The following is an 18,070-nucleotide window of genomic DNA, read 5'->3' on the forward strand; positions in this document are numbered from 1 at the left end:
CACAAAGCAAACACTTGAAAATGGAAATACTGCTTTTTAGATGCCATTTACTTTAACAGGTGACCGGTAATGTATAATCATAAAGAACTTAGGATATTATTTTTTTTTAGCTGATAACACAAGGATAATCAAATATCAAAATATCAGTGATAGGTGATTAGTTATAGGTAACTGGGTTTAAGTGTAAGACTGAAATCTGATAATGTTTCCAGTCTTTGCCTATATGGCTGGGTTTCTTTAAACTTTGTAAAACTGCTAGAAACCATATGGGCAGGATGTGCTTTGTGTGATTTAGAATCATAGGAGCTTTGGTTTGAAGTGATTTCAGAAGGTCTGTAGCTCAACCTCCCAGTCATAGCAGAACTACTGCCAACACAGGATGAAATCAGTGATGACCTTGGCCAGCTGGCTCTTGAAAACCTCCATGGATAAAGATCGCACAAAAGATCCTCTTTGGATTACATGTTTGGGAGCTAGACTACCTGCCCAATAAAACATGTACAAACTGCACCTCCCAAGGTAGAATTGCAGCCTTTGCTGTTACATTTCTGGCACTACCTAGAGGAGTTTGTCTCTGTAGTTCCAGATCTCCTTTTTGTTTCAAGTCAGGTGAAGAAATAATATAATGTTTTTCTCTCAACTTTATTGCTTTTATTCTCATTTCTGTCTATGAGAAGGGAGGGAGAAAACCAGGACAAAAAAAGTAAGTAATTACAGTTTGGCGCCAAGTGTGGAAACAGTTCTTAGTTTTATCTGAACTTGCTAAGGCTTATGCAGTATCTGCATTGTTTCCATAGGTTACATAGGCATTCAGTGTGAAACTGGAGAATATACACTGCTTGTAGCTGTATTTATTGGCCAGGGCTCATCCAAATTGAAACTTAGATCCTACAATTGACATTGAGCTAGAAGTGCTACAAACTTATTGATTTATCTGCTGTATTTCTACCATCTGACTTACAGATCAGATTCCTGAGTTCTGTTCATACTGGATGGTTATAGACATCTAGTCCCTGAATTAATGTTCCTTGCTGCTTAAATTACAGCCATGTTATCACAATCCTTTAAGATAAAGCAATATAATGTGTGAGCCATAAATGATATATAACATAGTGTAGCATATTGAAAGTGATTTGAGCCTCTAATAAATCATGTTTATCTTGCTGATTTCTGAGCTCTTACTATAGCTGGTCATGAAAGTGTTTTATGTGCAGGTCTGTATAAAAAATTCCAAATGGTCATTCCTTTTGGTCAGCTACCATTGAGCAGGATGTGCTATGAAGGATATTGTTCAACCATGCAAATTTTGTGTCTGAGAAGGGGACTGGCTTTAAGAGCTGTTAACTCTTAAATTGAGTAAGTTGGACACATAATTCTCAAAGCAGTTTTAAAATTGTTTTCTGTGTGCATCCTAAGGATACTTTTCAAGGATGTTCTATTGCATTTCACAATTCATATTTTTAACATGTATGTGATATTGTAGGGTCAGATATTTTGCTAATCTGATAGTAACATCTTCTTTGGAAGGCTTTAATGATAATTTTTAAAAAAATATTTTAGCATTTAAGAAGAAAAGTGCATAAAATGAAGTGACTCAACCAAAACATCATTGTAATATAATGTAATGTAACATAATTCTAATATTTGATGCCAGATTTGTAGGTAGCATAAACTTGGTTTTCCCTCCCTTTGTCTAACCATTCCATGTACAGGTACAAATACAGATTTCAGAGAGTCCTCAGATATTAGGTGGAAATAGCAGACTAGTTTTGGACCTGGAATCTTGTCAGAACTATTCTGTCCCTTTTTTTTTTCCCCTAGCTGATGATAGCCAGAGAACCTTGCAGAATGCTATTTTTTAACCCTGTAAGAGCTTTTGCCTAAGACAGCCTATCAGGGTATGAAAATAATTGGGTTGTCTCTCTTTGGCCCTCTAATGATGGGGATGTAAGTGGTGCCCAGATGGTGGTTTAACTGTCTCATTTAATTTCCATGTTAGCAGCAGTACCCAGTGAAATCCCTGAGCCTTGGTGATGATGAGCTTCCATCACTGTTCTCCTTAAGCAGCTTGGCTGGGGACTTAAAGCTTATTTCTTTTAAGGCATTCCAAAAATGCATTGAGAAATTATTCAAATGGAATTTGACATCTCATTTTCAAAAGTAAAAGTAACCTCCTTGCATAACACATGCAATTTAAAAAAGCAACAGCAGAGCAATAAACTGTAAGAAAGAAGAGCCTGCTTATCAATGAGTTAAAGTGGTAAAATTAAAAATGAAAGCAGGAAAGTTGTAACTGATGTTGGTGCAAATTAATGTTAAAATCTGATTAAAGTTTAGATTGAAAACCAGGCATATGGCTCCTAAGTAAGTTGTTCCAAAATGAATTACTCTTGCCCATGGCTATTCTCACACCTCAAAACAAAGTAATACTTCTTGATGATCTCAATAAGTTACTAAACTGCCCTTAAAAACTAATTTTGCATGAAACCCTAGAGCAAAGTCTTGGCAATATTAAGATGCAGAATTTTCATGGCAAGGCATATAGTTATGAGCGCCCTGGGCTGTATGTGCTCATTTGGTATGCATCATAAAATCAGAAAGCACCCTTTTGTCAGGCACGGTGCTGGAGCCATGCATGGAGCACGGCAGAAGTAGTAAAGTTCTTCCGCTTAGTTCTGGATCTTTTATTGCTGGGTTGTTTTTTCTTTTCCTATTTGTGTCTCTGTAAGTTTGTGATTTTTTTCTTAATAAGTGTTTCATTGTTATTTTTTTATTAGAAGCTCAGTCTTGCTCAAGTGAAACTCTTTTGAAGTTACTGCTTTTTATTGGAAATGAGACTTCAACCATGAAAAATTTTGGAGAGGTTTCATTTCACTTCCATTGACAAGGACATAAGTGACAGTTATAGTCAATCTGATTTTGAGCACTGACTTTTATCCAAGTCTAGCAGCGGTGACACCTCTTAATATAACTGAATATTTCCAGTCTGTGATTATCCAGACTGGACTATTTGCCATCCTGCCTTTGCTGTTTTTTATAACAGCTGGGTGCCAGTCAAAAATCAGGGTCCCATTGCTCTAATTGTATGATCAGGGCTCACAGAGGGACACTGCCACGGCAGCTCAGGTTTCTGTGCTTCCCCAGAGCAGTAGCTCTGAAAAGGGAGTTGTAGTACCCAGCTGTGGGACACTGCACCTCACTGAGCTGCTCTTGCAGTGCTGGGAGCTCTTCCCTCTCTCCCTGGTCTCACTGAACACTCTGCAATATACTGGATGGAGGCCTTGGGGCTCAGTCTCCCAGGGATCTGGAATTTGGATTATTTAAATTGCACGGTCAAGAAGCAAAGATACAGCACACAATGCTGTACTTATTTCGTTTGTATGAAAGCTGTAGCAGAGTTTTTAAAACTTAGTCTTTCATAGTACACTAGTATCAAGTGCTGTTCTGTAGTTAAAAATAACAAAATCCTGATGAGATGAGACCTCCTTCCAGTTCTGTTTTCATCTTGGCATAGAAGTGTGAAGAAGTGTTGTTTATAATATGTAGATGACAAGGTTTGGGTTTCACAGATAAGCAAAGTGTGAACTCTTAAAGGTTAACTCTGTACGCACATATTAGAAATTGGCTCGAGTCATAAAGTTTACATCTGTTACAGGATCTAAATACAAATTTCACTAAAGCTCAGAAATATTCAAATGTGATGATCATATGCATAGTTAACAGATCTATGCCTCTAAGCAGTAATTTGGCTGCGAGTCTGGAAAATTCCAATAGTTTGGAGGATTAATGTCTTTTACTCTGGCAAGCATTTGAAAACATTATTTAGTTCAACATGCAAATGCACATCTCAGATTATATATTAATCATGATCATGTATAGTTTATCCTCTTTATCCCTTTCACTGTTGAAAATGATATTAAATAAGATACATACCAATTCCTGCTTGACCTACAATCCAGGAAAGTCGAATAAAGAGCATCACACCCCAAATATTAAGCATGCATCTTACCTAGGTTTTAAAGAAAAATTACTGCATTAGTTCAAGGTTGAAAGTAATGTTTAAAACCAGAAGGGTGCTAAAGTGCATTTCACCCCAAATATCCCTGAAGTCTACCTCCCTCTCTTAATTCTTCAATGATTTAAGTGTAACAGAACTGATTTTATTTTAATTTTTTTTTTAGAAATGCAGGTAAGTTTCTCACCAGCACACCCTTCACCCATCCGAACTTGACAAATCCTGTTTTGTTTTCTTCTTCCTTGCTGGCTGCTGTCTCATCTCCAGCGCTGCTTTCTCCATTCGCCACTCTCTCCACGGAGCCAGTGCTCACAGCAATGTTCTGAGGGATCACACAGAAAACAAATACATCTTTTGGGCCAGGCAGCCTTATACACCTGGCTACATAAGGGAGACATGATAGAAAAGAATTCCAAAGATCCCGTTTTACAGCCGCTGGAGTAGAGAGCAATATTCTGCTCACACCCGGCTTCAGCAGGTGGGCTTGCTGACAAGGGGAGGAGATGAAAGAATCACTTAAGCAGAGTAAATACATTATTAACTGATCTGCTACTAACCTGTTTTTAGTGTAAGCTATTCCACATATATGTTGTGTTGACATGTTAGTAGAGTGTCTAACATAATGAGGGTCTTGTGGCTGGCCTCTGCATGCTCTAGCACCAAGTGATGAATAACACTAAGTGTAGAAACAGGGATAATTGCAAACAGTGAAAAGAGACCTAACTGAGTGCAGCCTGGCCAAGTTCTGTGATGAAATGTAGTGTTTCCTATTGAATGAAGTACAAACATAACTGCAGCAGCACATGGGTAACATATTCCTGAAAGCAATTAGAGAAATGCCAGTGGAATGTAGAAATTGAATAATCTGTTCTGTGGCTTAGCCACAACTGGTGTTACCCTAGTAGATAGGATTAGGAATTGCCATATTTATGGTGCAACCAGAGTGAGCAGGCCAGAATTTTAGATTGTTCACATCAGTTACAGATATAAATGTGTATTTTATCTCTTCAGCTCTCTTGCCTCAGAATCTTTGATATGTTATATGATATGTTTCTTGTGGCTTGAATAGGAATTAGTAATGGTGCTGAGATTTGTACTCATTGTAATTGTCTTTTAATTTAATTTTATTTTTTTTATTCCGAGCTCCCACTGTTTCTGTGAGGAACTGGCATTAGGTTAGGAATTGCCTAATTTTTCTGGGTTCTCCTCAAAGGCCATCAGGAAGGACCCTGCACATTGCCATAGTCTGGCAGAGAGTCAGGAGTGGGTGCCACTCCTGGAGAGGAATCAAGATGCTTTTAGGCTTTGGAGGGTGATGAGAGATTTTCAGATTAACTTAGCAGGTCAAGGAGGAAAGATATCTGTGATTCTGTGAAACATTTTAAATCTTGGTTAACTTTAAGGTTGTTTCTATATTTTGTCCATAAATTTAAAAACAGCCAACACGCAAACCTAAAACAGACATAAAGACCAGCTGTATATGCCTCTTATACTAATGTTTAGAGTTACCCCTCAAGGAGGGGGGCTCTAGCCAAAATGATGTAAGGTTTTAGAATGCCTTTGACACAGTAATTCCCAGACTGTGCTCACAAATGAAAAATAAGTGACTGGATAACATGTTTTGACATGGGCTAAGCTTGGTGCCTATTACCCTGCTGGCCCAAAGAAAAGTGGGAATACAAGATCTGTTGAAAGCCTGTGACTTTGAGCTCCTTTGAGATACTTAGATAATTTTGACAGTTCTTACCCTGAAATAATAATGTCTGTGTTTGTTCAAAATACAGTAAATTATTGAAGTCAACGAAGGAAGATTAGCAGAATAATATGACGGGCTTTTGCTACTGTGGTTAGAATTTCAAAGACAAAAAAATTAAAAGGGCTTGGTCTTTGTACTTGAAACAAGTTGTTTCCTCTGTAGTTTGAATTAATTTGTGCTCTCTATGCCATTATCATAAATTATGGCCTTAAACCTTCCATAAATGCATTTTAAATTGGTGTGCTTTAGTGAATGATTGGTTATTTACCAAGCAGCTGTACCTGTGCTACTCATGCATTAAGGATGTGGAATAAAAGTGACAGAACATTTTGAAAAGCTACTAAAATAAAAAGTTTACTGCTTTAAAAAAAACCCAAAAAACCTAACCCAAACCTTTTCCTTTCCTTGTTTCAGAATGGCTTAGTCTTTGTCTCTCCTGGGGCTAAAGATGATGAGCTCATCAAATCTCCATAACAAGTGTGGAGAATAGCCAAGAGGAAGAAAGGTTAGATTATTTTTTATGTAGGGTAAATATTAAGCCCAAGTAATTATCACCAGCCATCAGCTGTGAAATAGCACTTAGACTATTTTTTAGGAATTTAATTGGCTTAATGTGTGCAAAAACTGACATATCTTGCTAAAAGATGACACACATTTGACTCCAGCAGTGTGGAAACTAGATATTTGAAGTTCCTTTCAGCCTGTGTTACATTCTGACATTTGAAAAATTACATATTAAAAATGTATTAAATATTAATATTTATCTTCTGATGTTAAGCCCAGCATCAAAGCACAATGGGAATGCTTATGTGATGTTTAGCAATCTGAAGTCAAACATATGCCACTTCTTATCAGAATCTTGCAATGGGCTCTGACAGAACAGTTGTCTTCAAAAACTTGAGTTTCAAATCGGGGGCAAGGGGGGTGGGATTGCCTTAGGGTATGGTGTGGTAAACCCAGATTTTAGTGGTTGAGTAAAAAAGGAATAAAGCATCTGCTTCAGAAGCGCACCTTGGGCTATGACTGTAACTCCTGTCCACACTCAGTGTGGCACCTCCTCCCTCCCTGCCGGGGGCTGGAGCCCCATCCAGAGCACGCACAGCCTGTGCCTCCTGCGAGGAGCTCTGCCTTCTCAGACATCTCAATTCCCCTGCCTACTAAGCTGCTATTTGGTGACCTCGTGCTTGTTTATTCCTCAGCAAAAGCTCTGCAGACAGAAGTGATTTGTCCAAGGTCACCAAGTGAGATCATGGGACAGGCAGGAATGGGCTCCAGCCATGCTAATGGGGCATCGTTTGTTCCAGAGCTGTGCTTGTGCTCCCAGGCCAGGGCCACAGACCACAAAAGGGCACAGCAGGTTGCCAGTGTAACAAAAATCCCATTACCTATGACATTCACCTTCCTGTTTTGAAAGGCATAAGATTATCTTTCTGTAAGATGGACACTGGACAAAGTCTGGAAATCTCTAAGTTAGATTATGCTTCTTTCTCTTTTTTCTAACAGTCCCAACATGTTAAACAATTTTCTCTTCACTTTACTCTGTGATGTAATCTGCCTTCTTTTTAATCATCTTTAAGAGGAAGCCTTAGAAAAAAAACCCTAAAAAAATCTTTTGTTTAAAATATACAAACCATTGAGAGATACAACAGTAAAAAACCCCGAATTTTCTGGTTACCATCAAAACTGAAAATCCTTTAATATGCTGATGTTCAGTACACGTTCATTCAGCATTATGTTCAAAGCCAATATATAGTTTTACTCCTATCTGGCCACTACTGAAGTAAATTATTTCTATAAGAGGATATTTCTTCTGTGCATGGAAATGTGTTTAGTCCTTTCAGTAGCAGTTTGTACATCTGCAAATAAGTAGGGATACTAAATTAGTATGTTTCCCTTTTTTATCTGCTTTGTTTTCCTCTTTGGAAATGTTTGTCCTTTTAAGCCATTTGCACAGGTCTATGGACAGCTTAATTTGAGTAAGTCGGGCCAAAACTAGGAAACTGCCCTAATAAGATCCTAAAGAATCAGGTCTTGATTTACTAATGGCTATATTTTTTCCTTGATTTCATTACTTTATATTAACCTCCATAGGAAAGAGGAATCGCCAGAGAACAGAAGTCTGAACAAGATCTGGACAACCATTCAAAAACCAGAAGCTTGTCCAAATTATTCAGACCTTAGAAGTATGAAGAACTGAGCAGAATGGGCATGAGAGCTTGTTTTCGCTCAAGTTGTCTCATTTCACAATTGTCTAACTCAAAAAAAGAACGGGAGGTTTTGCTGCATATTGACACTTTTAGTCTCAGTTTAACTATAGCAATGATGTTTCTCTTTCCAGCCCTGCCCTGAAAAGTGCCTATTAACCTCAAATTTTTTCACTGAATCAGCACCTGAGAAGTGTTGTCTGCTATCCCTCAACACTTGTTCTTGATTCCTTCTTGCTGTTTGGATTTGTCACAGCAGCAAACAGGTAGTGCTCTGGATATCTGATTAACTGAAGTTGCATTTGTTTCACCTTTTTTTTCTTTTTTTGGTCATGCTTATATTGGTTAATGAGTAAAATGGAGGAATCTGTCAAAATTAGTATGCATTGATGTAAAATTCAAGTTTAGAATAAGTGTGAATTGTGTAGCTTGGTTAAAGTATGAATTGACATTCACCATCTGCCATCCTAACTCTTATGTGAAAGAGAAGATATTTGGTAGATCGATACTTTTAGATAAGATTAAGCTATGTGTTTCTGCTTATCAAGTACATTACAAATACCTTTTAATAAAAATCTTTTCTTTGAGCAGGGTACAGAGCAGAGAACAAACTGCAGCTACCAAAGGAAATATGGTAAGTAGTTACTTGTGCTTCTCTTGGGCAAGGTCCATGAATTTAAGGACTTTCTCTTATTAATAAACAGAATTAACAGTCTGGAAATGGAATAAAGAAAAATTATATCTTTCCTTTTCACTTACCTTTGCCAGTTGTTCATGAATTTCTAATAAGCTTGGTCTGTTGAGCTTATTCCCACTGACGCTGCCAGTGTTTCTATAATAATCAATTTTGGGAACTGGGTCCATTGTGTTATGGCCGAAAGTTTGTAGATAATACATTTTACTGTGAGTGTCATAGGGATGTAAGCTAGCTTCTGTTTTCTCCCCATTTTGACGGAAATTGTCATATAATTCTCTTTTTCCTGGTCTGTAACTGATTCTTAGTCTGTTATGTGTTTCATCAGTAAAAGATGTTTCTTCATAATGTGGTGGGTCAGAGCCCACATCCTCTTGGGTTGTTTCATTGTTGTCATGGTCTTCATTAATGATGTTAACTTGAAATCGATTTGCGTTTGGATCCAAGAATACATTTGGTGCATTGTTCATTGACATCTTCAGGGGTGCCACAGACTTAGATCCCTGCACTCTTCTGTGGCTGCAGCCACACAGTTGCAGATACAGCAAAAGGTTTAGTGCTGTTGCATATCAGACCTTTGCTTCTCCAATAATGAAGGGCTGAGAATTTTCTCTTGAATCTCTAAGCAGTCTTCCTGATGTTGGCTGCAGGTTTACTGCTATAAAGGATACAAATAAACTATTTCTATTATCTTGCATGGTTAGACAAGTGTTCCACCACAAGCTCTCACCATGTATCCCTGAGACTGTCATCCTATGACTTGTTGAGTAAAAACATAGTTGAAGCCAAGACAGAGCTTGTGGAGATGTTCTGTCTGTGATGGATGCAGTTGACCCTCTAACCAAACCAGCAGTATTTTGGCACAAGCTCCAGAGGAGGTAAAGGCCTGAGCTGTAAATGGGACAAGAACTCCTCTAGTTTCAATCTGTTTTATGAAAACCCACAGAAGAGCAGGGTGACATGGTGAGCATCCATGTACACAAGCTTGGAACATGATCATTCTATTAACACATGGAATAGCATGGGGCTCACTCCTCTGTAGCCTGCTCCCCCAGTCTCTTCCAGGAGAGTTGCTTCCTGTATGGTGCAGATGTTAAATCTGCTTGAGGTACAGGATTTGCATTTGTCCTTATTGAATGTCATGCCATGGAGAGGTGAACACACAGCTGTATAATCTGCTTCTCACCTCCTCTTTCCCACACAGTTCTCCTCAAGGAAAACACACAAGCAAACAACAACTCCAAGAGAAGAAGGGCTATGTATATTTAAGGGCTTTAGTGGGTTAAGTACCTTTGCAGCAATTTAAAGTATGGCTTAGAAAGCCCTGAAATGACCTATTGCAATGATGGCAATCATTTGTCTTGAAACATATGTCTAAGGAGATTAGGGAGTGTGGTTGTATAGACCTGTATAATTCAGGAGGAGCCCAGCTTGTTCAAAACCAGAGCATGCTTAGACATTGAGACTTTGAAAGCATTTGTAAAAGCAGAAAGTTTTAGAAACAAAATGTATCTTATAAACAAATATATGACCTGAAAATCTGGATAAATAAGCCCATTACAGACATTTTTTTAAAGTTCCATATTTTTGCAAGAGGTTGGATTAGATGAACCCCTAAGAATTTTTCAATTTAAACTTCTCAATGATTTGGCCCTTTGGCATGGAAAGATAAAATACTACATCAATATTTATAGCTCAGCACTGTAAATTTTCTCCAAAATCACATATCCAAATTATAATTTGAAGAGCTGATAATCAGATATCTTCCATCTTCAGTATGAGTTACAGCTAAAGCATATTTTCTTATTTCTTCCATCAGCTATAGGTAATATTCTGCTGTCACCTCTCTGCTAAGACACCGCTTTGTCACTCCTCATATTTATGTTAGTTTTCCTGCTTAATGTTTTATAAGCCTCACAACAACATATTACATTTATTTAGTTTATTTTACTTCTACTGGCTTTGTATTATTATTATTATTATTACACATTTATGATCATAGTATTCTGCTTCCTTCAGCCTTTTAAAGTTGCAAGGAAGTGTTTCATCTTCAGGCACGAAGGAGCAAAGACAAATCCTCTGTCATTGAGGTCAGTGAAAATGTTTGTTTCCATCTCCATGACTGAATGAAATCCTGATTCTTTGATGACAATGAAACATTTGCTACCAAGTAAAATGATTGTCATTTCACTGTCTTATTTCCATATTGTTGTTTTGCTAGGAAAAATAAAATCTCTTACCTTTCTGCTGTTCTTGAAAATAATACTTAGGTTTTCACAATGTATTTCCAGAGAGCTCTGAACTGTTATTTGCCATTAACTTTGTGTTTAGTTTTCCAGCATTATGTATATATAATCAAGTCTACTTTATTCAGGTAATTGAACTTACCATTCAATCCTGTGTTTTTAGGGAAGGACAATCTGCCTCTTTTATTCATGCATATAGTGTGACCCTCTCTTTGAGGCATTACAGACTCTGCCTTATTGGCCAGATTTTTCTCCTGTTTAATATACTGAGTAGACCATCCAATCCCTCTCTTTCAAAACATTTCTAGATGGTGACTTAGAAAGGCATTCTAGCTTGTTAACTTTTAACTAGCAAATGTACCTATCCATTACAATTACTGGGTTTATGGCATTGCGAAATTTCTAAGGGGGCATGAAAATACTTTTGTTATCTCCATTTCCCTCCTGCTATGCCTGATTCTGCACAGATCATACCCTCTATCTTTCAGTTCTGCATATATAGTCATGCAGATAACAAGAGTTCAGGGCAGGATCTGCTCAGTGAATTTTATGCAGAAGATTCAGAGAAGTCAGTGGGATCATTCTTTGAGGGGGTCCTCTTGTCCTACATGTGGTTTTAAACCATTTACTTCTGACCCTATTTAAAGTTTTACTCTGTATGTTTAATAAGCCTTTGAAAAATTATGTTCTCTGTATTGTTTCTGGGAAGGCTGACTTCCTAGTCTTTTTGTGATGAAGAAAAGAGCAGGCAGGAAATTATGAAGCTTTGTGATTAGAAGGGAATTAGATAATTTGCTAGCAGCAATAGATTGGGTCTAGAACAAAAATATTAAGACAATATTGGGGTTCTTTGGATAGGTTTGCAGTGTTTGCTGTGTAGTTTAGAGATGACTGAACTATATTTAACCCAGATAGCTTAAGTACCTTCAGCACTCTAACCTGACAACCAAGAGCTCAGCTGTGCTGATTAGATGTACATAAAAAGAATGGCAGTGTCAGGTCTCTGCAGTGGATGATCCTATCCAGCAATAACAGATCACATGAATCATTGTACTGATATCTACCTTGGATTTTATGGCTAAATTAACTAGGATAAATGCAATATACTGAATCTCTGAGGGTCTGGAATTTTTTCTTGTGTATAATCTGAAGCAGTTGAAAGCCCTTACATTCAAAAAATTGTTTATGTTTTATAATTTAAATGGACCAGTGTAGATTAATATTGGCTGTTCATCTCTTGTATTTTTCAGACAGGAGATTAATGTCCTTCTCTGTACAATTGAGTATTTTATGTTCCAAATGGCACTTGAGCTCTGCTGTTTCACTGTCTGCCTCTGCCTAGTATATAGGGCAAAAGGAATAACATGTATTTTTCAGAATACAGGAAAAAGAAAACAACTGCTATAACTGATCTCCTTGTCTTAGCTCCTCATTGCAAACAGATCTGTTTAGCAAAAGTGACAGTGCCTAAAATTCTAATGCCAGCCTTCTTAAAAACGGAATTGAATTTCTGTCAAGTACTGTCATGCTTGCTAAACAGCTGTGTGTATGAGGGTGACCTTGAATATCCAGATTTGAATCTCTGCTTTTGCTCTTCTGCTTTGATAGGATCTCCCATGACCAGTTCATCAGTGACAGTCCAGATCATACACTGTGCACAACTACTGGAGCACAAGGAGGAGAACCAGCTGTGGAGAGTGCTGGACTGTACAGAGCTCTGGACCCCATCCCTCCTTGAGGGTAAAAATGGGTAAGCAGCCTGATTGTGTCTGCTTTGGCCTTGCCAGGATGTAATTACTGCTGGGGGCTGTTAGCCAGACAGTTTTAAGATCCACTTTAAAGTGAATCATTTCTGTAACCAAGTGGAATAAAAACATGGACACACATCTCCTGCAGGCACCTCCTCTAAGCCACAACCATTTGTTGTCCTCCACTTTTGTATCCTCAGTGTTTACAAGTACAGACACTGAGTTTCAGAAAGTTGTGTTGGATGAGGACGGCAGGGGGCTACCACCTAAACATTCACCATTCATGAGCCTGTCTTTTTCTTCAGCCTGTCATGAGACACAGTAGACATGAGATCCTCCTCTGAAGAGCCAGATGTCATCTGATCCTTAAAATACTGGCCGTGGTAACTTTCTAGTGATTTTTTGTGTATTTGTTTGCTGTTAGCCATTTTTTATCTACCTTTCCACTGTTCATCAAATAAAAGCACCATGAAGTACCTTTTGAATTTGCAACAAATATTTATTTAACAAAATGGATGCCACCAACATATCTCCAAAATGCAGGTATGTATAACAAATGTAACAACAGTTGGTTTCCAAAATGAAATCAACATTATATTTAAGGCAGGATATTCTGTGAGTTTTCATGCAAGAGCATATTCAAATGTTCCTTTATCCAACCCCTCAACTTCATCTTCCCACGTGGAAGAAGGCATACTGCTGTAGGGGTCTAGCAAGATTTTGAAGCATCTGATAATTAGGAGTCCCAAGAAAACACACAAAATCCCCACAAAGGCAAAGCCAGTTTTTTGTTCTAAAGTCAGAGGGAAGGCAGACATTTCGTTGACACTCATACTGGCTGAAGTGTTGCTGCAGTAATTACTGCTCATCCTTGGGCATCACATCCTGGTGGCTCTGTGGGATTTTCACCTCTATTGCTTCTTTGCCTGCATAGAAATGTCAAATCAGTGTGGTTAGCTCTAAATGGGATGCATATATCTGAGCTGTAACATATGAACATTTGAAAATGAAAACCAGCTTGGATTGTAGAAGTGTCCTGTTGTTTTTTCACGTTCAAATTAATGTGATAAAATTGCAACTATTAGCCTCTACACACCATTCACTTACTGGTCTCTGTTTTGAGATAGCAGACTCACAGTTTCCTGCTTTCTGTCTCCTCAAAACAGAAATCTCAGTTGTTGCAAACAGCATTTTATCATACTAGGCACAAGTCTACAGACTGTGATTTGGCAATACTCTCTAAGGTCTCCACATGCAGAAAGCCAGTATGTTTCCTGAAATGGCTTTACATCTCTGTGCTTAAACTAGTTAAACTTGCATTGACCTCAAAGGCAATTTCAGCTAAATAATGTGGATTTTACTCATTTGATTTAGCTCAGAGTCTATGTAAATAGATCCAACTTGTAACATAAAAGACTGTGTGTGCAATTTTACTGAAGTCTTGGGCTCCAGTTTCAGAAAAAAATGCTGGGTGTATTTTGAGCTTGTAAGAAAGTGAGCAGATTGCTAAAATCCCTTCATCTTTCTCTATACACATGCATTCTTGTGTATGAGCAAAGACTGGTGTAAGAAGAGATAACAGAATAAAATGCCTTTCCCCTAAATCTTGCTCTCATTTGTTTCTTCTCCTTGGTCTTCCCCATACATACCCTGCCATTTTCACAGGCACAGTAAACGGGAGATGTGCCCGTGCTCTTCGGGGGCTGACCCTGACATGTGTCCTAGGGAAGCAGGATGCTCAGGCAGCTCCACCCCACTGCTGCCACCAGGAGAGCTCTGCATGTTTCCAGAAAGGAGAAACTTCCTGTGTCTTTTTAAGGTGATTTTACCTATAGATTTTGGTTGGGGGTGGGGATCATTTGCTTTATTTTGGGTTATCCATCAGATATTGCAAATTACATCTTTCTTTTGTATCTATAGACAGTGGGAGAATTGGAAGGCTGGGACATCAAAAGTGCCAAAGGACATTTTTATTCTAAGGTTAGAACTTGAGGCTTTCTGGCTCTTGCTAACACCTATTTAACGAATGTGCCTCAAGGGAAACTCTTTTTATTAACAATTCAACCTCTTTTTTCCCCAGGGAATTGCCAGTATCCATTTATTTCTTGGCAGAGTAATTAGGCCACTGAGAGCTCTGTGCTGCCATGGCTACACTGCTTCAGGTACCTGCACTGCTCAGCCAGGTTAAAGGGAGTTCCAGTATCTGTGCTCTGTACTGCAGCCATGGCTGAGAGGAGCCATACTCTGAGTCAGCCTACAAGTGAAAACAACAGAAAAAGTAAAAATAACTTTTGGTATTCCTGAGCAGACAGAAATGGACAGAACTTTTATCTTGTTTGGTGTCTCCTTTCTCACTTCAAAATTTGTGGATTTTTGACTGTTATCCTAAAGAACAAAAATTTTAGATCAAAGAGCAAAAGGGCAAAACACAAGTATGTCTTTTTTTCCAATAAAGCTCAGTATAGTAGATATTAAATGTTTCCTGTTAGTCTTTACACATTTACCAGAGCATAACAACCAATGTTCTGTTTAAGCTATAGACCTGTGTATGAGATCTTTCCTTGTTTTGAATTATATTCTGCTCTTTAGGTCATGCTGTTTTAATTCCTGTTAAGCTGGAAGAAAGATCCAGATATAGCCTATAGGAATTAGATATAATGTCAACAACCAATATTTATTTTCTGAAAATACATCATAGGTAAAGCCCACCTGCTGTATGGATTTTCATTGGGCATACTTCCAATTTTTCTATTAAGTTTGACCTTCTTCAGGGAAAAAAAAATTACAGAAAGTTCAATATCACAAATTTATGTTAGAAGTCAGTTGATTTGAGCAAAAGCCTGTCGAAAAAAAAATACTTTCCAAAAGTCCTAGGGTAATGGGTTATAAAAATTAAAAACAAATCTTATACAGGAAAATTAAACATAGTCACTGGTTGGAAAAGCCAGAGCCAAAAATTCCAGTTGCGTCTTGAAAGATGTTGAGAAGAACATTAGGGATAGACTGGCCATGGAGAACCCTGAATCTGAGCTGAGTCCAGACAAATAAGTTTGTGTTTGACATAACATTTCTTCACCACAAAGTAATTTTCCAAGAATATGACTTCCAGTCTTAGTAATTTTGCAGCTTACACACTGGAATTAGATGAGATTTGTTTGTACATTATGTGCTTGTCAGGAGACATTATGGAACGAATCTCTGTGCAAAGCTTGATTGATGCTGAAATGTGGAGAAATTGATATCTTAGCTTTTTCAGGCAAACTATTGTTAAATAAGACTGCATGAGAAAACTGTGTATTTTGCCTGGGGGGGATTGGTTCTGGGAAACTCTAATGTGCAGCTTTGTGTTCTTCTGTTCCTTGTCCTGAATTTCAGAAACTGTAATTGCAGCCTTAAAGTTCAAAGGAAATTTTGTTCAAATTATTTATCCCCAAACCCGTGGTACCTTGAGTACCTTTCATTGCTTTCACATTTCAGTGCTGCACACAGGTTAGATGTCCTCTCCCAGTTAGTCAGATACCTTTTCATTTGCTGCAGTGTATCTGTCAAAGTCCTGAGTCAGAAGACTCTGAATGCTAACTAACCTGGCCTGGATCCCAAAATCCTCCAAGATAGCCTTTAGGACAGCATCATGGGGACAGGCATTGTATCATTTATAATCTGCAGAGCCATTTTGTGGGGGCTAGCCCTAGACAGAGCTTGATCTTTTTTTTACAGGTGAGGATTCTTCTACTCCTTTGATTCGTTACCCATATAGACACTGGTAAAAAGAAAGGCTCCTTAACATCCTGCTGTGAAATAAAAGGCCACTGGAAGTCCTTCTGAGGCCAGAATCAAATCCTCAAGAAAATAGGAATGAGGAAAACAGCTTAATACTGAGCTAAAAAAAACAGAGGTATGAGCTGGGGGTGCTGGCTGCACCTATGGGGGGATGAAGGGGAACACCATGGGCACTAGGTATTGTGAGGCAGCTAGAAGGAAGATGTTGAAATTCTTATTCTAGCAGAATCACCACCTCAATTACACCAATGTTTGGTGCGAAGATCCCAGCCTCGGCTGTTTGGTGGTTTGGGGTGACAGGGTGTCATTTTTTCCGGACCTAGCCTTTACTCTCAGGTTTACAGAGAGACTTAAGAAGATAGAGAAAATAACCAGGATAATCTTCCTGGTGTTCTGGGTTTCAGTCCTTCTCCCACAGAACCCCCTACAGGATTTTTTTCTAGTGGCTCAGTACTCAGGAAACTAGTATCTTTACAGGATCTCAAGCTGGGAGCATTCATTCTCTTGGCATGACTAAGCCTCAGGTGCCTAAAAACTCACTTCCTAAATGACAGTTTGGAACAAAATTGACCACATTAGTGGCCATCTGTTCTCTTCTTGGATGTCTACAGCCCAATTGCTGGTTCATGGATTGGTTATTCTGAAAGTACTTTGAATAGCTTCAGTCCTGAGCTTGTGCTTGAATAACAGCAAACCTATCTTGGAAAGGGACATATAAACAGGCATTCTCTGGGAGCTTTGGAAGCACCTCATTTGCCCTTAACTATCTATTCAGGGAAACAAAACTGTGTTCCAGAAATGCTTTTACAGAAATTTGTCATAGAAGGTGGTAAGAAGAAAAGATTAGCAATGGAGAAGTCCTATAAAATAGACTAGAAATAGAAATCAGCATGAATACAGAATTCTCTGAAGAGTCTGAGCTACCTGAGTTAATAACACATGTCCAGAAATGCTGCAAAAGGAGCACTGTGACCACACAGCTGATTTGTCATACTCATGTGCTCACTGCATGCCTGTATTCTCTAAATTACTGGGGAGAGCACTGTATCTTCAGGGTATGGGTTCGAAGCCATTCAGGGAGGTGAAGGTAGGAAGGCCAGGACGTGGATGCTCAGCAAATGAAGGCATGGCTTACAGCTCTGCAAAGAGAGCCCCACACGGTGTTTTTGCAGCATGTCTGGGTGCAAGCAACACTTTTCCACATAAACAGCATTCCCCTGCAAAGAAGCAGCAGCCGAGCTGTGACACTTCCAGCCTTCCAACAGGGAATGAATTGCCAAAATAAGATTTTATCTGTAGCAAATATATGAGCCTGGAGCCTTCATTGGATGAGCGCTTCTGTGCTGTGAATTCATATACGTGGTCTAGATTTGAGTAATATAGAGATGCAGGAAAATGAAACGTTTACTAGTATCATCCTTAACTTGGGAATGTGAAAAGTGTTGCCTGCTTCCCAGGGGATGGAGGCTGAGAGAGACCGAGCACCTGCAAAGCAATTGTTGCTGTAGGCTGGCGCGCCCAGCCTTCGCATTTACCGGCCCCGCTGTCCGGGGAAGGCAGATTTCGGGGCTTACCCTGCCCTGATCCCCCCGCCGCCCCGGCTGCCTCCCTCGGTCCCTCCCTGCCC

At 38.8% G+C, this 18,070-nt stretch overlaps 2 protein-coding genes across 3 annotated transcripts in view; both read right to left on the reverse strand.

Annotated features, from left to right (window-relative positions):
• The window catches only part of SLC12A1 (solute carrier family 12 member 1), a 44,751-nt gene extending 33,679 nt beyond the window's left edge, over positions 1–11,072 (reverse strand). Inside the window, exons 1-4 of one of the 2 annotated variants that reach the window (XM_005419638.1) lie at positions 10,910–11,072; positions 8,735–9,327; positions 4,203–4,337; positions 3,934–4,009 (exon numbers count right to left, since the gene is read on the reverse strand). In XM_005419638.1, coding sequence (XP_005419695.1) covers positions 3,934–4,009; positions 4,203–4,337; positions 8,735–9,145 — 622 coding nt within the window. In that variant the 5' untranslated portion in view covers positions 9,146–9,327; positions 10,910–11,072. Of the gene's footprint in view, positions 1–3,933; positions 4,010–4,202; positions 4,338–8,734; positions 9,328–10,909 lie in introns of those variants that run through there. The other variant, XM_031055881.1, reaches the window with a different exon arrangement.
• A 2,069-nt stretch (positions 11,073–13,141) lies between these two features.
• On the reverse strand, positions 13,142–14,995 carry CTXN2 (cortexin 2). The gene is made up of 2 exons (XM_005419640.2): positions 14,830–14,995; positions 13,142–13,589 (listed from the first exon to the last, which is right to left on the reverse strand). The coding sequence occupies exon 2, from the start codon at positions 13,530–13,532 to the stop codon at positions 13,287–13,289; it is 246 nt and encodes an 81-aa protein (XP_005419697.1). The 5' UTR covers positions 13,533–13,589; positions 14,830–14,995; the 3' UTR covers positions 13,142–13,286.
• Between the last annotated feature and the right edge of the window lie 3,075 nt (positions 14,996–18,070).

This window comes from Geospiza fortis, unplaced genomic scaffold (genome assembly GCF_000277835.1).
Source record: "Geospiza fortis unplaced genomic scaffold, GeoFor_1.0 scaffold171, whole genome shotgun sequence".
Taxonomy (NCBI): Eukaryota; Metazoa; Chordata; class Aves; order Passeriformes; family Thraupidae; genus Geospiza; species Geospiza fortis.

Bases quoted from the DNA above. Each gene is read 5' to 3' on its own strand.
- CTXN2 (XM_005419640.2), bottom strand. From the start codon at position 13,532: ATGAGCAGTAATTACTGCAGCAACACTTCAGCCAGTATGAGTGTCAAC.